Source organism: Hyla sarda, chromosome 2 (genome assembly GCF_029499605.1).
Source record: "Hyla sarda isolate aHylSar1 chromosome 2, aHylSar1.hap1, whole genome shotgun sequence".
NCBI lineage: Eukaryota > Metazoa > Chordata > Amphibia > Anura > Hylidae > Hyla > Hyla sarda.
In genome coordinates this window covers 354,719,637-354,743,949 of record NC_079190.1, presented here as the reverse complement: position 1 = coordinate 354,743,949, position 24,313 = coordinate 354,719,637, and the positions used below count along the sequence as shown (strand labels likewise).

The 24,313-nt window shown below is 40.6% G+C and overlaps 1 protein-coding gene across 1 annotated transcript in view; it reads right to left on the bottom strand.

Moving 5' to 3' along the window:
• Positions 1–103: 103 nt before the first annotated feature.
• Positions 104–24,313, bottom strand: part of MOV10 (Mov10 RISC complex RNA helicase) — a 90,613-nt gene continuing 66,403 nt past the window's right edge. The window contains exons 11-23 of the mRNA XM_056558295.1: positions 22,770–22,917; positions 19,878–20,039; positions 12,412–12,515; positions 9,753–9,850; positions 9,264–9,365; positions 9,067–9,169; positions 8,259–8,376; positions 6,893–7,084; positions 5,339–5,404; positions 4,218–4,343; positions 2,615–2,703; positions 2,155–2,279; positions 104–1,246 (exon numbers count right to left, since the gene is read on the bottom strand). Coding sequence (XP_056414270.1) covers positions 1,182–1,246; positions 2,155–2,279; positions 2,615–2,703; positions 4,218–4,343; positions 5,339–5,404; positions 6,893–7,084; positions 8,259–8,376; positions 9,067–9,169; positions 9,264–9,365; positions 9,753–9,850; positions 12,412–12,515; positions 19,878–20,039; positions 22,770–22,917 — 1,498 coding nt within the window. The 3' untranslated portion in view covers positions 104–1,181. The remainder of the gene's footprint in view (positions 1,247–2,154; positions 2,280–2,614; positions 2,704–4,217; positions 4,344–5,338; positions 5,405–6,892; positions 7,085–8,258; positions 8,377–9,066; positions 9,170–9,263; positions 9,366–9,752; positions 9,851–12,411; positions 12,516–19,877; positions 20,040–22,769; positions 22,918–24,313) is intronic.

The window sequence follows — 24,313 nt, the reverse complement described above, 5'->3', positions numbered from 1 at the left end:
GTTGTACGCATGCATGGTTTTGTTACTTATACAACTCAAACAACCAAGTTATAACTTTAAAACTTTTATTTATTTTATTACAAAAGTATAGAAATCCAAATTTCTACATTTCAACATAGAAACTAGACAGAGTACAAATGATTTATTAACCAGGAACTAACAAAGATGAGATGAAGTAATGTCCTATGTGCGCCGGTATAAAGGTGGATTGTGAACATGTGCTGTGTCACCTGTGTGCCAGCTCTAACCAAAGTTACAACATGCATATTTAGAATCGAACACCTTGTTCCCCCTACCTCAACACCAATCTAATAAGAAAATCTAAAAAACAGATCTAAATAATCGAAATTAGCAGTGAAAAAGTTACTGTTCTTTAATGTAAACTTTTTTTTAGTGGTATTTTAGTTTAAATTGTAAAGAAATAAAAAAAAAGGTTAAATCTAGAAATCCCCTTTATAAAATATTAACAAGATATACAATTCAGTGATGTACCAAATTTGGTCCCCACATAAACAGGACAATAAATATTGAACAACTCGTGCAGATAGTTTGTGCTAAGTGTTATCCACTCCAAATGCAGTGATATTGTGTCACTAAGTGAATAAATGAAAAAAATAAAAGTCTTTGTTAGTGTTTGCCAGCGATGACTATACATGTGAAATAGACAAGACACAGTCGGAATTAAATATTTTCACATCTCTGATCATTGATAAATGACATATTAAGTAAAATTTGTATAAATAAAATTTGGTCTCCTAAGGCAAGCTCTCAGCAAGCTTGTCCAGCATTTCTATTGGGATCTGTGATGGTGGCTCCCGATGGAACACTTGCAGAACAGAGTCTTGTATTTTATACTAGGAAAGGTTTTTGACAACCACTATTGCCACAGTTTACGGAAGGCAAAAACGCCAAAAGAAAAAAACTTACACCTCTCCAGATGTGGAGTCTGAGAATGCTGGTCGATATCACCTGTGAGAATTAGAAACTGATCTTGGAAGAAAAAACGATTTTACCAAGCAAAAAAACTCAACTTGGCAAGAAAATATATCACATAGAAATAAATGTAGAAGTTAAATGCAGAAGTATCCATTGCTAATTAAAGAATATAAACAGGCTACTTTATGCAAGCAACAGGTAGGCATGTGCAAAGAACTCCAGAACAAATCATGGGCAAGGACAAGTTAATGTTCATGTCTCCATGCTGGCTCTCCCTGCTGCTGCACTGCGCTCTCTCCACTCTGCTCACCTATAAAAGAAAACTTAATAGTTATATTAAATAGTGCCACTAATAACAGGGTGAAATTTATTATTAAAGCTGATGTTAAATAAAAAGGTAAAGTGGAGTTAAGGGTATGGACACCTTTGCACTAAATGCAAAACTAAGCAACTTTCTAAATAGTCATTATTAAAGATTTCCTACCACTTAGCTGCTACTCTAAGGATAAGTCAGACTTTCTGATCTCTCAGTTTTAGTCTATGTGCAAACTATATAATTTTTATAGTGGAATTTTTGGAATTCCGCTCAAAAGTTGACTGCATGAATCTATCAGTGTGAATGGGTTTTCCGTTGACCTATTTATGTGATTCACTCAATGGTCTTTAAAAAGGTCCTTTATACATAACACACACACAACACTATACATAATATATATTACTATGGGGGAGACACTGCAGGAGAGCCCCTAGGACACAGAAGGACTCAACCTGACAGGGCCTAGGTACTGTACGGGACCTTATCCCGTACTGGAACATCACACATTTCCAAGCAGATTCCGCAGAAAGAGGGCAGAAACATCTGCCGGGGAAATTCTGCTGTGTGCATTGTGCAGCAGAATCCTACTGGACTCTGCTGCAATGGAATTTCCAAGCTAAATTTTCCGCAGGACTCCGAATGAAAATTCCGCCATGTGAACAAGGCTTTGGAGACCACAGTGGTGATGGTAGTGTGAGGGGTTTCACATGCGTTCACATTGTAGACAGGAGGAGAGAAGAATAGTTGAAGGGCAGCTCAGAGAGGCTATAGATAGGGAGAAAAGCAGCTAAAAGGCTCTTTGCCAGCATCATTTTTAACACACACACCTATTGAGATTTTTTTGCATCATAATATATACAAAGCAAACATAAAAAAATGTATACTTGGAATTTTTAACTTACAGGGTGGTGGCTCATTGATATTAATGTTTCCAAATAGCTCTGTAAGTTCTGTTTCATCCAGATCTTCAAGGTCTTCAGTTTGGAAGCCACAAAAACCACCTTTCTCAGAGCAAAACTTTAAAAACCTAAATGAAAGAAGAAAGTAGATGTACAATACAATGTAGTTCAGTCACATATGAAAACAACCAACTGATGTGTTAATTGGGAAAGGCAGATCACTGACAACGCAGGAGGACCCTTTAGAAGAATGCCCAAATAGTGTTAGTGCAGGGCCAGCAATCATTCACCCATGTGATTTTTGGCTGCACATACTCTCCTTACACTGGTGGGGGTGGCTTAGGAGAATGTGTGATGGGCTAGCAAAGAATTTCAGGGACACTTGTCTGTTAAACTTTCTAATATTTCAAATATAGACATACTAGAGACAATAGACTTTCGATGAACATCCTCTGGTACTTACCGAGACCAGTTTGGATCTTTCCGTAGGATGATGGCATTGCCGACCATGATTAAAAGGGCTTTTGCCCTTGTAATTGAGACATTAAACCGCTAAAACAGGCAAAATGGAAAGTTTTAGTTAGAAGAGGTAATTGGAGGTCACAAGGATACAGTATATTCCTTTAACCCCTTAAGGACAAAGCCCAATTTTATTTTTGCATTTTCATTTTTTCTCCTCTCCTAAAAATCTTAACTCATATTTCCATCCACAGACCCATATGAGGGCTTCTTTTTTGCGTGAGCAATTGCACTTTGTGAAGACATTTTATGATAAAACGTATGGTGCAACCCAAAAAATTATTTGTGTGGGGAAATTGAAAAGAAAACCGCATTTTTGCAAATTTTGGAAGGTTTCGTTTTCCCGCTGTACACTTTACAGTAAAAATGACATGTTTACTTTATTCTGTGGGTCAATACGAATAAAATGATTCCCATGTTTACAGCTTTTCTATTATTGTACTGCCTCAAAAAAATTGGTATGTTTAAATTAACTATTTTTACCACCTATAACTATCTAATTTTTTCATATACATGGCTTTATGAAGGCTCATTTTTTGCGTGTGATCTGTAGTTTTTATCGGTTCCACTTTTGCATATATGTGACTTTATAATGGCTTTTTATACATTTTTTGGGGAATGTGATGTTCCAAAAAAGCAGCAATTTTGGATTTTTTACGTTTAAGCTGTTCTCCTTACGAGATCATGAACATTATATTTTGACATATATGCACGCGATGATGCCAAATGTTTCTTAATGATTTTTTTACACTTTCTGGGGTAAAATGAAAAAAGGGGGGCCATTTAAGTTTCTCATTGGGGTAGAGGCTGTCACTTTTTTTTTTTCCACACACACTTGAACAGAAGTGTCTTCTACAAGACAATATAGATATTTCCCGAGACTTTGTAATTAGTAATTCATGTCCTATTCAGGATAGATCATCAATATCTGATCAGTGGGCCCAAGCAGCTGTTTTGCAAGGGTAACTCATAAAAAAAATAAAAAATAAAAAATAAAAAGTTTTAGCTACAATAACCATATTTTTAAGCATTAGTCAAAGACTTCTTGTTGATAAAAGGTCAAGTTTTGGTGGGATGAAATGGTTCACTATTTACATTTTGGTTTTTATTTACAGACTTTTTTGGACCCAGTCTAGTGATGTGTACACTATATTCTTAATTGTAATATTTTACCTAAGCTGCTGATTATTTCCCAAAATTGTTCTGTATCCTGAGGACAGGCCATCAATCCTTATGTCCCGGAAAACCCCCTTAGGCAATGTTCACATGACAGAAAATGTGCGGAATGACCTCACAGTTGAATGTTCTGGCACTACTCAAAAATGCGCCACTCAAAAATTCAGAGAGGAATCCACAAAAAGAATAGACATTAGACATGTCTATTCTTACTGAGGACGCAGGAATCGTGAAATTCCATCTCTCTCAGTAGAATTTCTAAGCGGAATATTCCCCCGGAATTCCGCTCTGAAATTCTGCCATGTGAGCATAACCTTCAACCGAATCAGAATATATAGTGGAGGCATGCTTTTACATTTCTTCCTATGTACCTTAGGATTTTTCAAAAATCCAAGACTAAAGTCTTCATCAAATTTGACATAGTCCATAGAACTCCGTACTGTAGATATCATGATCACTTTCCTTTCCTGACCCTGGAATTCTTCCACAGAACCAATCTGTTAAAGTAACAAAATCTGTCATTTTCAGCATTATGTAAATTCTGCTATTTGTATACCAAATTATACATTTCGCAATTCACAAAGAATCCCAGAATATTGTGATGTTCTAACCATGAAAATACATGCCAAGAGCATGTGTGTTAATGTGCTGTCATGGGGACCCAGAACCCGAGAACCTTGTGTCACGGAAAGTTTTTGGAGTGCAGATCTAAAACAGCAGCCATGGGAGATTTCCTGGAGATCTATAAAAGACTGGCTGGATATTGCAGCATTGAAAAGTAGGTTATGTTAAAGAGTTATCCGGTATTATTACATTATTTATATTTTGCTAGAGGAGTAGTAAACAAAATAAAAAAAGAAAATAAAAGAAAAAAAGCTATACTTTCCTACTCTGCTCCCCCACAACTTCAGTTCCAGCACCGTTTGGTCTCCCATCCTCCTAGTCACCACTTGTTCCTACTTCTGAGACATCCCAGCAGGACCAAGCTAAAATAAGTGGTGTCAAGGGGGGGGGGCACCAAAAGTTTCTGGAATGGAAGCCGCGGGAGCTTGGGGTAGGTGAAAATTTTTCTTTATTTTTTTTATTCTTCGACCGACCCCAGCAAAATATCAAAAATATTTTTGATACTGGATAATCCCTTAATCTAAATGATAAAGAGGGGATATAACAAGAGAAGTCTCACACGCCAGTCTAAATCTATCCCCAGCTAGTGCAAGAGCATGCTGGATTTATGTACAGGCACACGTTTCCAACAAATCCTGACGCATTTCAGGCTGTCTGTGCATCCTCACTGAAATCTGACAGCTCCGAAAGGGTGTAGATTTTAGCTTATACATTTCCTCTTATCGTGGTGCCCCACTCACTGTACCCCACTCACTCATATACGCCAGGCACAGGGATAATAAAGGCATGTTTTACATGTGTAGCTAATCATGATAAGTGTGATTTAGCATTGCACTTTGTATGAGGAATTATGTATATAAACCCCTACCTTAAGATCTTTAATATCCGTCACAGCTTTGAATTTAAGATTAATAGCTTTCCGAATTTTTTCCACCTAAAAAAATAAATAATCACATCATACCTAAGGAACAAGATTTTGCATTTCCTTTACTTAATTTGGATGTCACTGCACCAGTGAGTGCTATAATGTTTCGTTCACCTCAAAGTGTGTTTTCCTATAATTGTGTATATTACCGTATATTGAAAGGGGCAAATATTTTTAAAGGTTTGTATATTTGCCACTTTTGAATGTATCAGATCATTTAACTAGTTTTAATGTTTGATCAAGATCACTAAATGATAGTTTAATTTATTAAAGTTAAAACTGCTGTTCACCCCAACCTGGCCATATGTGAAAAAAAAATAAAATGCCTACATAGCTACTAAATGTAACCAGTTAACCATATTAAATTGCTAATTGGGTTTAATTTCACTAGCCACACCCAGGCATGATCACTGTGTGACTTAAAGTCAGTGCCAGCTTACCAATGAAGGGTGTAATGCACAGAAATCCTATTCCCAATGAACAGGCAGACAAAGTATTGATCCCAGATGTTCCAATAAAATTTGACATTTTTTTTTATTTATTTTTTTTTATCTACACAAGTACTGAAAAGATCACGTTAAGGCTAAGTTTCCACTTGGCTTTTTTTCTGGCAGTTTTTGGATATCAGCCACTGCAGTTTTTGAGTCAAAGCCAGAAATGTATTCAAAAGGAATAGGACATATAAATGAAGGACTTACACTTCTCCTCCCTTATGGATCCGCTTCTGACTTTGGCTCAAAAACTGCAGTGGCAGTATTCCTAAAACTGCCAGAAAAAAAAAAAACAAGTGGAAGCTTAGCCTAACAAGCTGAAGCAAGCTAAAAGGCCTCAAAAAACAGCTAATAAGGCTACGTTCTAAAGAGATTAAACTACACAGATACAACAAAACAAAAGGGGTTACAAAACTATTGCTAAAGGCGGCCATTTATTTTCAGCAACTGTGGGCCAACAGTTCTCCCTCAACCTCTACAAACACCTGAACATTCACCATGGCATGGTTCATGCTTTCCCTATGGGGAGGGGTAAGCCGTAGCCAGACAGCTTTAGTGCCAGTGTATCCCTCCCAGAACAATAGGGTCAGGTCCAACACTCCCACCCCTTTTCTTTACTGACATCTGTTAGTTGAAAGTCAGGATTCCACCATTAGAATTGGCTCTTGGTTAAGGCATTATTTGCTGTGCTAAATAATGTGTTTTTCTAGTGGCTTTTTTTTTTTTACAACTGAAAAAAAATCATGGGAGAAGGCCTAGCCACAGAAAGATCGTATCACCTATCCACAGCACAGGTAATAAATGTATGATTCCTGGGATCCGCACAATGATAAGAAGGGGGCACTAGGCTGCAAAAACATAAAAATAAAAAATAAATTAAAAACTCAACTCAGTCTGAGTAGGACTCAAAACCTGTAGAAAGGTTATGAATGTTCTTAGGTCAGACAACTTAAACCTTGCATGTTTAAATGTTGTTCTGTGTTATTATTGTTCATATAAATCTCACCTGCTTTCTATAAGGAGCAATGATGCCAATTTCTTTGGGAGAAATTTTGGCTATGCCTTTCTTTCCTTGTGTGTCTAGCAAGCTGTGGAGATAAGACATCAGCACCTCTATCTCTTCTACATTGAAAAAGGACGGGCTGTTCCCTTCTCGCTGATCCTTTCCAAGCACATCATGGAATATAATTGGAAAATTCTGAAAAAAGAAAACAAGTCAAGCAATTAAAGAAAACTAATGTGAATCTTAAATCTTGTGTTCGGAGATTTAGACAGCAGACTACATCAATGGCACCCAGAATATGGCTGTCATATACATTGCATGGTACTGGCAGAGATTCTGGACTTCATAGAGAGTCTGGATGCTCCGTAGTAAGGGCTCGTTTATACTATGACATTCAGTCAGCGGAGAACAACCAGCTGAATGTCTGCTTGCAGCAGGCTCTGGCAGAATAGTCAGCAGTAGGGCCATGTTGATGTGCGCCAACTCATAGATGGCAATGCAGTCTGGTGGAACATGTTCATTTTTTGGGTGGACATAACTTCCTCTGGGGAAATTGCAGTCTAAACAGAGCAGCAAAATCCCACTGAAAACAATGGGACTCTGCTGCAAGCAAATTTCCACAGAGAATTCCTCAGGTTGGAGTGTCCGCAGTTTGGATGAGCCCTTATCCAGGATTAAAAATCAAAAAAAGAGCCACACCTGTTCTTAGGTTGAGTGTGGTATTGCAGCTCAGTTCCTTTGAAATCAATGGAGCCAAGTTGTAATACCACACACAACCTTAAAGGGGTACTCCGCCCCTAGCATCTTATCCCCTATCCAAAGGATAGGGGATAAGATGTCAGATGGCAGGGGTCCTGCCGCTGGGGACCCCCGGGATCTCTGCGCCCCGCTATCATTACTGCACAGAGCAAACTCGCTCTGTGCGTAATGACCACCGATACAGGGGCAGGAGCATTGTGACGTCACGTGATGGCCGCCACGCCCCCTCCCATAGACTTTTATTGCGGGGGTGGAGTCATGACGTCATGATGCTCCGGCCCCTGTATCGCCGGTCATTACGCACAGAGCAAGCGGCGGAACCCTTTGGATAGGGGATAAGATGCTAGGGGCGGAGTACCCCTTTAAGGATAGGCATATTGCTCTTTTGGAAAGACATTAGCTCAGTTTTTTTTTCTATTCCTGGTTAGCCCCTTTAACTGTAGTTAGAAGGGTCTTTATGCTTACACTTTCCATGCATTGTCTACCTCTAAGAACAAGTTATTTTCCCCTTGGAGGCATGGACCATTGCAAGGCTTATAAGACTCCATACACCAGACACACTAACCCCTTGGTCCCACAAGACACTGAACACAAACAAACAGCAGCTGACCTTTTTAGGCAACTTCTCCCAATTGCAGTATGACCTTGTGACCATTTCATCAGCTCTGACCTGGAGCTCATTGTCATAAAAAAGTTCATTTGGAACAAAGAGAATGTCAGGATGGGACCTAAGTAAAAATGGAAGTTTGTATTAATAGGCATATAGATATGCAAACTAAGTGGAAAAGGGCAACATTCACTTAATTGTACAAGTGGTAAGAGATGTATACAGTTTATCAGGTTTATCCAAACTTTCTGCACCGAGCACACAGAATTTTTGTGGCGGAAACATCTGCCATGGAAATTCATGCACCAGACATTAAGGAACATATTGACATTAAGCAGTGTGCGTAAATGTCAAAACTATTAAAGTAGCAGCAGATAGGAGCTCATGGCGGGTCATAGTACTGAGTGTGAGAGTCATAGAAGGGGAGCAGCACAAAGGTTTACAGGTACGCCCTTTGTCCTCAAGAGGGTAAACTTAATACAGTATGCAGTAAGTTTCAAAGCTCCTGCTAGTGGCAAATATATATATTTTTTTATTTATCTCTGCAGCTCTATATCAAAGAAGCAAAGCTTCAGTCACTAAAAATTATAACATTTATACAGGACATACTTTCAGACCCATTTGTATTAATAGTGTTGGACCATAACTTTTAGGTTTCTAGAGTATTAGTTATTTTTTTCATACCCAATATTTTAAAGTACACAAAGTAATATAAAGGATTGTCTAAAGGGAGGGTTAGAATCAGAAGACAAAAAAGGCAGCAAACAAAAAACAAACCAATAATAAAAAAGACATTTCAAAAGTTACAGACCTGTAATTCTGCAGTAACTTTGTGACAAACTGAGGGTTGTAAGACCCATTGGATTTTCCATACAGCGGGTTTTGAGTCATCAGCCTTTCAAGCAATGACATACCTGCATAACAAAATGTATAACAGCACAATTATAAAATTGCTCAGGGACTGTTATCCTCAAGTCTTATCTAATGCCATAGGAAAGAGGCACTGACCTAATCCATGATCTATAGCAAATGGAGACCTTAATACTGGGCCTAGCTGCTGTGGATCACCAGCCAGAACCAGCTGCCCTCCTTCCGTTACGTCCAGAATACCTAAAATTAAGAAAATGTTGATGCTAAGAATGTACAGCCATTTGGTTAGAACATATAACAAGCACTATACACAAACTCTTCTATAAGGCTAAGTTTCCACTTTGTTTGTTTTTCCTGGCAGTTTTTGAGCCAAAGTCAGAAGTGGATCCATAAGGGAGGAGAAGTGTAAGTCCTTCCTTTTGAATACACTTCTGGCTTTGACTCAAAAACTGCCAGAAAAAAAAAAGTGGAAACTATTTACATTTTTACAAGCAAATCGGCATCAAAACAGTTGCAGCTTCAGAAGCCAGAGTTGTTGTCCTGTATCATTTTTGGTTCTATGAATATTAGTTTTATAGATTAACTGGTATGCATACAGCTTTGAAGTAGTTAATAGTATTACAATACCTGCTACAGCTGTTATACACTCGGGCTCAACGGCATGTCCAGATTCATCAATAAAGACATGGGTAAAGTGGCCAGGTGGGAATTGTGCTGATACAAGCCTGGAAAAAATACAGGATGGCAGTATAAGGACATGTCAAAGCCATTAAAGGCTTCTCCTAACTTGTAAGAAGGATCCCTTGAAGATCACAAAGTATCTCCATTACCCCCAATCAGTTTTTTTGAGGGAAAAACCTGACAGTAAGGGTATGTGTACACTGAGGAATACCCACTCGGAATTCTGCTTGTAGCAGACTCCCATTATTTTGAATGGGATTCTGCTGCACTGTGTATGGTTCTGAAAAATTCCAAAAATTCTGGTCCTGCCAAAAGAATAAACACGTTCATTCTTTCTGCGGAATTCTGCCGGGACTACAATTCTGTCAATGGGGATCGCACATGTGGGTGGTCCTAACTCCGATTGATATCGGCGGCGCACGCAATGTCTACCTAGAGTTTATCTGGGCAGATATTGCTCAGTGTGTACATACCTCAAGTGTTTCATTTCCCTGCAATGCCACCACAGGGCAAATACATTGCAAACTATTCAGACAAATCACTAGACATGTCAGGCCCTCCAGAGCAGAGGCACCTTTTTTTAAACCACTCTGCCCAAGAGAAACTGGACAATCCCTTTAATGGCACCTGCAAACTTCTTGATAACTTAAAGGGAATGCATCAGATAATTGCATAATTGTTTAAAAATAAAAGTTATCATTTTTATTTTATTTGAAGTTTGTTCAGATTTTATTTGTGTTACCATTGACTTCTATCTAAAATTTGAAGAGGTTCCAATTACCCCACCAATCTCTAGAGAAGTCCCAAAAGCCTGACACCTATTTTGTGTAGCTGGCTTGTTCATTTTGCTATGTAGACTGGAACATTTATTGACAGCTGTACTATATTGTTGGAGGCCTAAATAAGGCAGGAGAGTAAAGGTAGACTTGCACTTTGGATACCGATTTGCCAAATGCTTGTTTGGCAAAAACCTATTCCTCCGGAACCATCCCCAATACCTATCCAAATAAAATTGGCCAAGTGTGCAAACATCTTTGAGATTTTATTAATCTTATCTAAATATTTTGTTAGCAAAAAACTCTAATACAAATATTGATTGAGTAAAGTCTATATACATTGTTGATCCACATTGAAAACATTTGCTTTGCTCCAAAGTATGAATAAGAAAATATATTGTCAGAAGCTGGCCATATACAATAAAGAAAGGTTGACCAACGCCATCCGTTTTGGTGGGATCAGACAACAATGTAACATGGGAACAACCCAGCTGTGTGTCGTGAACATATGCCATTAAATCATAAAAATCTATATATCTATTTCCTTCTTATGCTTTTATTAGCATTACAACAACTTTCCGTCAAGTCTCCAGTTACCCCATCTTACTTCAGAATTCCATCCCTTTCTTATTTCAAGGAAGCAGAGACTACAGTAAAACAACGTGATATGGGCTAGACACAAACTTTTATTGCATTTAGCAAACAATACCAGCTTCATGAGCAAGTGTCGTACCTTGGGAATGATGTGACTTTTAGGCCATGTCTTTCTTATTGACAGAGTTAAATACAAACACAAGTGACAATTTTTTTCCTATTCTTGTTAAGCACCAGTATCTGTAACAAACTGTAATCCTATAGAGCAAAAATGCTATCTTTTTCCTGGAGTTAAGGCAGAACTTTGAAATGTGGCATAATTGGAGAAAACTACAAAAGAATGGAATAGGAAAATTACTTAACTTTTGACCTGGGTTCACACAGTATTTGGTCAGTATTTGTCCATTTTGAGCCTGTTTTTGTTAGTATTTGGTCCTCATTTAGATCACTATTTTAAGCCAACACCAGCAGGGGTTGGTCAAACAAAAAAAAGAAAAAGAAAATGTGCAACTATTATAGTTATCCTAGTTGTTCTCTGTTACACTCCTGGTTCGGGCAAAGAAAATTGATCAACATACTACACGAACTTGGTCTAAGACTACCCATTTTCATATGACCTATTAGATCATATGGATATGAAATGGGGGGGGGGGGTCCAATACTTACTTCTATAAGCCAAAGCAGAGAGTACCAAACAATGAGCAGCTCAAGCTAAGGGTCCTATCACATGGGGTGACATTTGGCCCATAGAAAATATCAGCCTGTGTAATAAGGCCAGCCATCAGACATCAAATAAGCAAACATTTGTTTGTCAGCTTAATAATGTCGCTTGCTGGCCACAAAGCTCTCCATGTATTATGCTGCGGATCTGCTGCTAAAGGACCGCTGTATGCTGCCTTTACAGGTGCCTACTAAGAGTGGCAATACGCCGCTACAAGCAGACACACTGAAGCAATGTGCGAGTCGCTGCGCATGCGTGGTGTACTCACACACATCACGGCCGCTCCCCCTGCTCTATGAGCTAGGCCGAGAGCTGCCGCGATGTGAGAGTATACTGCGCATGCGCACGGAAACTCGCACATCGCAGTGCGTCTGCTCGTAGCTGCAGATTGCCACTCCGAGCAGGCACCTGTAAAGGCAGCATACAGCGGTCCTTCAGCGGCGATTCCACGCTGGGGGATCAGCTCATGTGAACGTACCCCAAGGGAGGAATTGTGCTAAAACTATTCCCATACCTTCCAGCTGTAACAAGGGTAGTGATGATAACTTTGTATTCCATGAGCTTCTTTTTGTTAGGATATTCATAGGACTCAGATCTATCATCCCAGTTGCAAAGAGGCTGTAAATATAACATATACTGTTAGGTAGGTGTAGTAAATACTGTAATATATATATATATATATATATATATATATATATATATATATATATATATATATATATATATATATATATATATATATATATATATATTATATGCATTATTCATTCGATTCTTTATCAGTAATGGCATGTGTCTAAATATTCCACATGAGGGGGAAAAAAAAAATAGAAAAACTTTAAGTTTGTATAATCTAAGGCATAAAGATTACAGAAGCCAAGTGACAGGGATCACGATTGTGCAGAGTTAGCTAGAAGTTATTTGTGGTTCTTGCACAAAGATCATGGCACACAAGACAATATAGTTAGTAAATCTATTAACAGGAGCATCTTAAAGAAAAATTTCAGTTCTAATAAAAAGCATTAGCAAGTGCATCATAGATAAAAAGGGTACTCCAGCCCTAGACATCTTATCCCCTAAGATGTCTGATCGCGGGGGTCCCGCCGCAGGTGACCCCCGCGATATCTCCTGTAGCACCCACTTGTCATCAGCCTCAAGATCGCTCCGTGTCTGATGACTCACTATACAGGGGCCGGAGTATTGTGACGTCACGGCTCTTCCCCTTGTGAAGTCACGCCCCGCCCCCTCAATGCGAGGGGGAGTAATTGCCGCCATGCCTCCTCCCTTAGACTTGCATTGAGGGGGCTGGGCATGACGTCACAAGGGGCGGAACAATGAAGTCACGATACTCCGGCCCTTGTAGTCATCAGACACTGAGTGATCTTTGATCCGTGAGGCTGATGACAAGTGGGTGCTGCAGGAGAGATTCCTGAGGTCCCCAGTGGGGGGACCCCCGCGATCAGACATCTTATACCTTATCCTTTGGATAGGGGATAAGATGTCTAGGGACGGAGTACCTCTTTAAGCTTTGTATTTATAGGTGGCAAAGTGAAGATGCCTACTCCTTTGCTAAAAAGACAAGAAACGAGGTATTAGGTTCCAGTTTCACAGGGATCGTACATATATATAGAAGGAAAAGGGATCCATGCTATGCTGTCATTAATGGGAATCTGTTACTAGATTTATTATGCTCAGAGCAACATAAAATAGTGACAGACCCTGATGTCAACAATGTATTATTGATTTTATGAGATCTTCTGCATGAAAAAGGTTGCAGAAGATAAACACAAGGAGCCAAGTATACAGGCACTGCCCTCCTGCTACTGATGGACAGCTTTCTGCCTATACACAGTCCTTGGAATCAGACGGCACAACATACCAGTTATTTTCAATAGAGATCAGTGAATCAAACAGCGTATGCCTCCTGCTTAGTACAGTATCTCACATATTTGTAAATATTTCATATCTTCACGTGACAACACTGAAGAAAGTAGCGAGTGCACAACATGTATAACAGTGTTTACCCTCAAAACAACAACACACAGCCATTAAGGTCTAAACCTTGGCAACAAAAGGGAGTACATCCCTAAGGGGAAATGTCCCAATTGTGCTCAATTAGCCATTTTTCTTCCATGCTGTCATGTGATTCCTTAGTTTTACAAGGTCTCAGGTGTGAATGGGCAGCAGGTGTTTTAAATTTGGTGTTATTGCTCTCACATTCTCTAATACTGGTTACTTGAAGTTTAACATGGCACCTTATGGCAAAGAACTTTTCAAATCCAGATGTGCTGGCATTATTGCTGCAGTGGTTTAGGTTGGGGGAGGGTTTGCAGCCCCACCATAGACCAAACATCGCTCACTGCATCAAATTGGTCTGAATGGCTGTCGTTGCTGCATCAAATTGGTCTGAATGGCTGTCGTTGCTGCATCAAATTGGTCTGAATGGCTGTCGTTGCTGCATCAAATTGGTCTGAATGGCTTTCGAGGCTCTGGAAGCCTCTTTTAGAGATGATTCACAACAAGGCCTGCAAACAGTTTGCTGCAGACAAGCAGATTAAGGACATTGATTACTGGAATTAATGAGACCAAAATAAACTTATTTGGTTTAGATTGTGTCAAGCCTGTATGGTGGCAACCAGGTCAGGAGTACAAAGTCCAGCATGGTGGTGGGAGTGTCATGGTCTACAGCTGCATGAGTGCTGCTGGCACTGCGGATCTACTGAAGCAAAGTATGATCCCCTCTCTTCAGAGATTTGGCCACAGGGCACTATTCCAACATGATAATGACCTTAACACATCTCCAAGGCTACCACTGCCTTGCTAAAGAAGCTGAGGGTAAAATTGATGGACAGGCCAATCATATCTCCAGATCTAAACCCTATTGAGCATTTGTGGGGCATCCTCAAAAGCAAGGTGGGGGGGGGGGGGGGGGTCAAGGTCTCCACCATCCACCAGCTCTGTGATGTGGTCATGCAGGAGTAGAAGAGGACTCTGGTGGCAACATGTGAAGCTCTGGTGAACTCCATGCACAATAGGCTTAGGGCAGTGCTGGAGAATAATGGTGGCCACACAAAATATTGACGCTTTAGTCCCAACTTTGACATTTCCTCTTAGGTGCAAACTCCCTTTTGTTGCCAAAGTTTGACATTAATGGTTGGAGGTTGAGTTATTTTAAGGGAACACAACAACAACATTAAACACTGGTATACAGGCTGTGCACTCACTACTAGAGATGAGCGAACTTACAGTAAATTCAATTCGTCACAAACTTCTCGGCTCAGCAGTTGATGGCTTATCCTGCATAAATTAGTTCAGCTTTCAGGTTCTCCGGTGGGCTGGAAAAGATGGATACAGTCCTAGGAAAGAGTCTCCTAGGACTGTATCCACCTTTTCCAGCCCACCGGAGCACCTGAAAGCTGAACTAATTTATGCAGGATAAGTCATCAACTGCCGAGCCGAGAAGTTCGTGCCGAATCGAATTTACTGTAAGTTCGCTCATCTCTACTCACTACTTTACATTGTAGCAGTGTCATTTCTTTAGATTTAAAATATTGACAAAAATGTGAGAGGTGAAGTCACTTATGTAAAATACTGTATGTAAATGCAGTGGCATTCTAGCGTAGGCCTCCATGGGAATTACGTAGAGGAGCAGGGAATCCTGCGACTTTGTCTTCTCTACATTAAGCAGTAACGCTCTAAGCACAAGGAGGTAAGCGATGTTGCTGTGCATCACCGCTTATACTTGCTGAGCTGGTTGCTCTGCACTTGGCCTAGAGAACATAGGGCTGAATCCAGGTTGGCTGTTGTGTCTGAAGTTAATTGGCAGATTGGAGTAAGACCTCCTGAAACTTTGGGAAATTGATTTATCTTTAAAAGGAGATGACGCCTGACGCGACAGCCAGCATGGCCCTCCATGAATCCCAGAGAGATACAAGGAGGGGCGTGACGGCTGCAGCGTCATGCAGGGACAGAACGCCCCCTTTCCTGTACATTGCCGCGGCCCCGTACAGGAGATCGCGGGGGGCCTCAGCGCTCGGACCCCACTGCGATCTAAAACGTATTCAGAGCACTACAGATTTCCTTTAATTTTCGCAAAAAACAAAAAAATAAAATTAAAAAAACAAAACAAAAAAAACAACAGGTGAACAACCTATTTTGGTCTGTGGGATACCCTGTCAGAATGCTTTACAGGCAACACTTTAATTGCAACATGAGATAATATTTGTTTACCTCATTTACTCACATAAATGAGAGGCATGGTCTCTGGCAGGAACTCTTGTTTAATAGCTTGTTTTTAGAGCACATATCTCAACATTGGTGTTAGATACCTTACCAATCACATGTGCTGCTGCTGCTTCTTCCCCGGCACAGTTCAAACTTCAAAATTGTAAAAGTCAAACTCCCGCTGTTCTTGATGAATGCAGGAGATTGCACCTGTGTTGTGTAACCATGGTGACCGTACAGCTAAGAATATACCACTGTATGTGCAGGGAGGGAGAAGGAGGCAAGTCTGTTAGGTCAATGTTTATGTGTGATTGTGTGTATGTAGAAGAGCAGAGTGTGTGTATGTAGCAGAGCTGAGTGTGTGTGTGTGTGTGTGTAAATGCAGCAGAGCTGAGTGTGAGTGTATCTAGCAAAGCTGAGTGTGATCATGTGTATGCAGCAGAGCTGAGGGAGTGATCAGATGTAGCAGAGCTGAGTGTGTGATTGTGTAAATGCAGCAGAGCAGAGTGTGATTGTGTGTATGCAGCAGAGCTGAGTGTGTGATCAGGGGTATGTAGCAAAGTTGAGTGTGTACTTACACAATCACACATTGTTTACACATAATCCCACATTCAGCTCTGCTCCATACCCATGTTGCACACAAATTTCTGCTACCAGGGTGCCTTCAGCTTTTGCAGAACTGCAACTCCCAGCATGTCAAGTTTTGCAACACTTGGAGACATTCTGGATGGTAAAAACTGATAGAGGTAAGGGGACAGATTGTTCAGCAAAATAAAAAAAAATGTTAAACCCAGACGTTCTGGGGGAGATTCTCAAAAACTTCTGTTAATTTTTGTTCCAGGGATATTACCGTATATGCCGGCGTATAAGACGACTGGGTGTATAAGACGACCCCCAACTTTTACAGTTAAAATGTAGAGTTTGGGATATACTTGCCATATAAGACTACCCCTCCTACCGCGATGTACAGAACCTTGTAGTTTCCCCCCACATTAGATAGGCAGCATGTTCCCCCACATTAGTAGGCAGCATGTTCCCTCACATTAGGTTGGCAGTACAGTTCCCCCCACATTAGGTAGGCAGTATAGTTCCCATCAACATTAGGTAGGCAGCATGTTCCCCCACATTAGGTTGCAGTTCCCCCACATTAGATTGCCAGTTCCCCGCTCCCCAACATTAGTAGGCAGCTCCCCCCCCCCCATAATAGTAGGCAGCTCCCCCCCCCCATAATAGTAGGCAGCTCCCCCCCCCATAATAGTAGGCAGCTCCCTCCCCCCCCCCCATAATAGTAGGCAGCTCCCTCCCCCCCCCCCCATAATAGTAGGCAGCTCCCTCCCCCCCCCCCAATAGTAGGCAGCTCCCTCCCCCCCCCAATAATAGTAGGCAGCTCCCCCCCCCCCCCCAATAATAGTAGGCAGCTCCCCCCCCCCCCCATATAATAGTAGGCAGCTCCCTCCCCCCCCAATAATAGTAGGCAGCTCCCTCCCCCCCCCCAATAATAGTAGGCAGCTCCCTCCCCCCCCCCAATAATAGTAGGCAGCTCCCTCCCCCCCCCCCAATAATAGTAGGCAGCTCCCTCCCCCCCCATAATAATAGGCAGCTCCCTCCCCCCCCCCCATAATAGTAGGCAGCTCCCTCCCCCCCATAATAGTAGGCAGCTCCCTCCCCCCCATAATAGTAGGCAGCTCCCTCCCCCCATAATAGTAGGCAGCTCCCTCCCCCCATAATAGTAGGCAGCTCCCTCCCCCCATAATAGTAGGCAGCTCCCTCCCCCCATAATAGTAGGCAGCTCCCTCCCCCCATAATAGTAGGCAGCTCCCTCCCCCCATAATAGTAGGCAGCTCCCTCCCCCCATAATAGTAGGCAGCTCCCTCCCCCCATAATAGTAGACAGCTCCCTCCCCCCATAATAGTAGGCAGCTCCCCCCCCATAATTAGTAGGCAGCTCCCCCCCATAATAGTAGGCAGCTCCCCCCCATAATAGTAGGCAGCTCCCCCCCATAATAGTAGGCAGCTCCCAGGACCAGGAGGACCGGAGGATCATCGCAGGAGAACGCGCGTTGGCCAGGGAATGGTAAGTGACTGGCGGACACAGGGCTGTCCAGGATAGGAATACTTCTGATTATCTGCCCGGCCCGGCTCCCGTGTGCGGCTGCAGGCGGGGACCGGCCATAGCATGTAAAAACTAATACTGTCTACTAAAAACCAGGGGGCCTCCAGCTGTTGGGAAACTACAACTCCCAGCATGCCCGGACAGCCTTTGCCGGTCCGGGCATGCTGGGAGTTGTAGTTTCACAACAGCTGGAGGCCCCATGGTTTTTAGTATTAGTTTTTACATGCAATGACCGGTCCCCTCCTGCAGCCGCACACAGGAGCCGGGCCGGGCAGATAATCAGAAGTATTCCTATGCCGGACCCCAGTACCCGGCGTATAAGGCGACCCCCGACTTTTCAGAAGAAAATTTGGGGTTAAAAAGTCATCTTATACGCCGGGATATCTGGTATTCACACCTTTTGTCTCCTCACATTTACAAAGGTTTCTTTTGCTGCTTTGTAAATATGAAAATATCCGAAAATTCATTTTCGCACCACTTTTTTTTTTGCGCCAAAATTGTCGAGTTTAGTGTCAAAATCGCGCAATATATACTGCTATACCCACGGGGCATGAACAGAGCATTGCACCCTAGTGTCATCCACAGACACTAGGATGCAATGCTCTGTTCATGCCCCGTGGGTATAGCAGTATATATTGCGCACTGCTATACCCATGGGGCATGTGCAGAGAAATGCATTCTAGTGTCTGTAGTACAAACCCTAGGGTGCAATGCTCTGCACATACCCCCTTGTGTATAGTAGTGCAAGTGTGTACTACATACACACTGCTATACACATGGTAGTATGTGCAGAGAATTAGCATCCTAGTGTCTGTACTACGGACACTAGGATGCAATGCTCTGCACATACCCCCCATGGGTAAAGCAGTGTGTATGTAGTACATATACACTGCTATACACATAGGAGTGTGTGCAGAACATTTGCAGTCTAGTGTTTGTAGTACTACAGAGTCTGTACTACAGACATGAGTCGGGTGCAATGCTCTGCAGTCTGTGTATAGGAGTGCTATATAAGTGTAAAGTAAAATAAAGTGTAAAACCGTTCCCCCAATAAAAATTGGCTCCCCTTTTCCTATACAAAAAAAAGGGAAAAAAATATTTTTACATATCTGATACTGCTGCATGGTTAACTGTCTGAACTATTAAAATTAAAGGTTTGTAAATCATTAACATTTTATTTTAATAGTTCAGACAGTTACCCATGTGGCAGTATCATATTTACGCTGATTTCTGTACAGGATCATTAATGATAGCAACCAGCATAAACGTTTAAAAAAAATAAATAAATGTCCAAAATTGCTGAACAGCTGAACCCCTTTTTTGGCATTTTGATGTTTTTTCTGATTAAAAAAAAAAAAAAAAAAAAAAAAAAAAAAAAAAAAAAAAAAAAATCGATGAAATAATCAGCAACTAATCGATTATTAAAATAATAGTTAGCTGCAGCCCTATAAGAGAGCAGTAGTTTTCTAAGGAAACCATAATCCACCTCTAATTTATCAAAGGCCCACCTGAAACTAAATTCATAAACCAGTGGTCAACTACTCTTCATTTGCACCAATTTTTATATATCTCCCTGAATGTTGCATGAAAGTGGCTTTTTGACCTGGACTTCAACACGTTAGCAGAATCATTTTTTATACATACCTTGATAGTTTCTGGAACAAACCGGTAATCCCTGCTGCTAGCCATTATCCTGTAGATCTGTCTCCTATCTATGTGCTTCATCAAGCGCTCACAGATTAGATCTGATGCACTGTTTGATGGTGCACATGCTAAAATGTGGGAATCAGGGATGTTCTTTACTACCTGTAGAGTGAAAATGTATAGGGTAACTAAAAAGGACAATGTAAAAAAAAAAAAATAAATAAATAAAAAAAACTTTGCTCAGACATTAAAAGGGGTACTCTGGTGGAAAACTTTTTTTTTTTTAATCAACTGGTGCCAGAAAGTTAAACAGATTTGTAAATTTCTTCTATTGAAAAAATCTTTACTCTTCCAGTATTTTTTAGCAGCTGTATGCTACAGAGGAAATTTTCTTTTTGAATTTCTTTTTTGTCTTGTCCACAGTGCTCTCTGCTGACACCTCTGTCCGTGTAAGGAACTGCCCAGAGCAGCATAGGTTTCCTCTGTAGCATACAGCAGCTGATAAGCTGATAAGTACTGGAAGAGTAAAGATTTTGTAGTAGAAGTAATTTACAAATATGTAATTTTCTGGCACCAGTTCATTTAAAAAAAAAAAAAAATAAAATAAAAAAATTACCCCTTTAATAGATATTAAATGACTAGATTGCAATGCTTACATACTAAATGGACACATAACCATCACACTTCTATCTAACTTTGTTGCAGAGCCTCTTAAACCATGGCGGAAGGGGGGGGGGTGTTGCTTATTAAAACCGGATATTTGGAGCTCTATGGGGGAGATGTAACTGACTGCAACATTTCGACAATGTGCTAGCCTTTATAATGCATGCCTGATAAAGGCTAGCAGATAGCCGGAACGTTGCGGTTGGGGAACCAATAAACACAAAAGCTTTTTGCATTTAAATTGGAGCCATGTTGGGCCTGGGATGTCACAGGATTGCATCGTTACAGACAAAAGGGGGCAGAGGGCAGTTCAGTGTGTGATTATCCTCGATTGGCTGAGGCCGCAAGCACCTCTCATCTATTTTCACTGCTCACTTACCATGTGACCTTCTCAGCTCTGGCAGCTTAGAGAAGCAGCTAAAGGATCATGAAAACAACCTTCTGAACTAAGTATCTGCCTGCAGCATAGTATGTATGATACTGCCTGCACCTAGAAGTTGTGATATTGAGTTTACAACAGTCTTCGATTAGCCTAATTAGTGTGATACTTCCCAGAGAATTATATCTACGGCATTGTGACTTCGACATTATAAATAAGGCAGTGTATCTTAACCAGGGTGCTCCAGCTGTTGCAAAGCTACAACTCCCATGCCTAGACAGTCAAAGGCTGTCCAGGACTGCTGGGAGTTGTTTTTTTGCAACAGCTGGAGGCACACTAGTGTGGTTTCCCGGTACTGTACATGTACTGTACCTTGTGTAGTAAGTCCCCAAAGTCAGAGTTTCTCCACCCTGATAGGAGTCTTAGTGGGATAACCCCTAGTCGCCTCTTCCTTCTTTAATTTTATTTATATTTCGTATATTGTATAGTGTAAATATTCCTTCCGGGACCTTAGATCACGCGATTAATAATTATATTGTTCTCCTAAGGTTAAGGTCATGTCACGTGATGTACCACAATGCTTTGTAATAGGACTGACAGGTTTGGGGGTCCAATAAGCTTTGAGCCTTCCCCTTGCCATATAAGGGCGCTGTATCGAATGATCGCTCTCTTCGCTCCATACGCTCTTTGATTCCGGACTAGCAGAGAGAGAGAAGCTCCGTGAATACTTTCAAGATAAATCTAGGCCTGAAGCCTGCTAACTTCAGCTGAATACAAAACCGTGAGTTCAATCTAACTCAATCCTAATCCTACATGACTACTGAACCTAAATCGAACCCCTAAATTCAGTGGAACAGCGTAATCAAGCATCAAAACTTATTCACTAAAAAAGGTCCCAACCAAACCCGTGAGGCGCCTAAAAGTCCAGTCCTCTTTAAAGACTGTTACTTCGTTTAACCTGCATAAAATCTGCAGTAAAGTCATCTTCAGTTTACTAAAATTCCGGTTGTGGACAATCCGTTATTCCTCCCCATCGTTCCTGGGACGAGCGGCGGTAGGATATATCTACAGAGAGGAACCCGCACCCTGGCATCATAACAGTTAAGGGTTAATCCAACACCCTTTCATCACTGCACAGCTACACCACCTATACCCTACACCCCCAAGCTACCACACTAGTCTAACAGCAAGCTTTGTACAAGGGGTGGAAGCAGGGAAATTAGCAAAGGGTGTTCACTAGAAGTATTGGGTGTATGCAAGTCAAAAGGAGGGAGGGCATTATGCCAATTGTAGGTGGGGAAAGGCCAGAAGGGTGGGGATAAAGTTTTATGCCTTTGAATAATGGGAAATGTAGTTTCAGGCTCACAGCACTGGCATCCATGAACCAGGAAGTGCCTGAATTTTACATGATAAAATCCCCAATCCATAACATATGGGTTAGCCATATACCGAAACATGTGGACAGGTTATTATAATTGAGGGGTTTTCACATATCAGACTTGTGTTATACATGTGACAAGTTGTGTCTCAATTTAAATCGGGCCAAGAAATAAATCGGTCCCAACTGGGAAAGCGTTAACAATCTGATTATTTTCATCAATTTAAAAAAATAAAAACTGAGAAGAAGTACATTCATATAGAGTGTTATTTACTTTGTATGGCATTCTGTTATAAAAACAGTGGATTTCGGTCAAAAAAAAAAAAAAAAAAAAAAAAGTACATAAGCATTGGACATTACCAGCCAAGCTTGCCCCCCCCCCCCCCCCATTTTATACCCTTTTAAAAGATTTGAGTGGGACAGGATAAGGAATGATGTGCAAATTAGAAAAAGGTTTTTGGGCAAATTTTACCTGTTTGATGGCTTCAACCATAGTCACAGTTTTCCCAGTGCCAGGTGGGCCAAATATGAGGTAAGGAGCTGGTCTGGACAATCCACTTACAACCTGCTTTACAGCCATGAACTGTTCTTGGTTATTCTCAAGTTTTTGGTCATAAAGTCTAGTAAAAGATAAGTGAGGCATACATATACTACAGGATTAGGAGAAGATATTACACCATCATTTTAACACATCATACATTTTTTCTACGTAACAATGAACATGCTATAATTAGGGTGACCAACAGGATGGAGATAGATAGAGATATATATATATATATATTCTACTATATATATATATATATATATATATATATATATATATATATATATACATATATATATACATACATACATACATATATATATATATATATATATACACATACACACACACACACATATAGCGGATGAAGAAAGTATTGAACACATTTTCTCAATAAATATATTTCCAAAGGTGCAATTGTGCTATTTTTCACCAGATTTACACACACATACATATACACACACATATATAGTGGATGAAGAAAGTATTGAACACATTTTTCTCAAATATATTTCCAAAGGTGCTATTGTGCTATTTTTCACCAGATTTTGTTAACAACCCAAGTAATCCATACAAAGAGAAAAAAAAAAAGCACAGAAATGAAGTTATATATAATTAAGTGAAAAAGGGTATTAAAACACACAAAGAATGTGAGGTGCAAAAAGGCATGGAAAGCCAAGACAATAGCTGAAATACATCAGTAATTAAAAAGCAATACAGACCCTTGTCACTTTAAATTAATATTTGATTCAGTCCCAACTAATGGCCTAGAAAAAGGTCCCATTGCCAAGGTGTTCCACAAGACATCTCATGAGGGGTAAAAGTAAAGAGCTGTCTAAAGACCTTTGAAACCGAATTGTTGCAGAAACCTAACAATGGCATTGGTTGGCATTTTTCTAAGCTTCTGAATGTTTCACTGAGCACCGTTAGGGCAATCAATGGAATAGGAAAGAATCATATTGCCATAAATTTGCCTTGACCAGGTGCTCCTCGCAAGGTTTCTGATAGAAGAGTAAAAAGAATAACCAAAAATGTTGTCCAAGAGCCAATTGGACAGAGCTTTAAAAATACATGGAATTAGCAGGTACTGTTGTCTAAAAGAAAACAGTAAGCAATGCACTCAGTCACCATGGCGTATATGCACGCTCACCACGAAGACTCACTTGCTGAACAAAAAGAATCATGAATCTTGTCTGCTGCACAACATTTGGAAAAGCAAGTGAAATACTGGGAGTGTATAGTGTGGGCAAAATGGAACTGTTTGGATGCCATTATACATATGTCTGGAGGAGAAATAGCACTGCACATCACCCTAAAATCATCATACCAACAGTGACGTTTGGAGGTGGTACTGGCAAACTTTATATAATTGAAGGAAGGATTAATGGATAAATTTACCAAGACATTCTTGACAAAAATCTGCTGCCATCTACCAGGATAATGAAGATAAAACAATGGTGGGCATTTCAGAA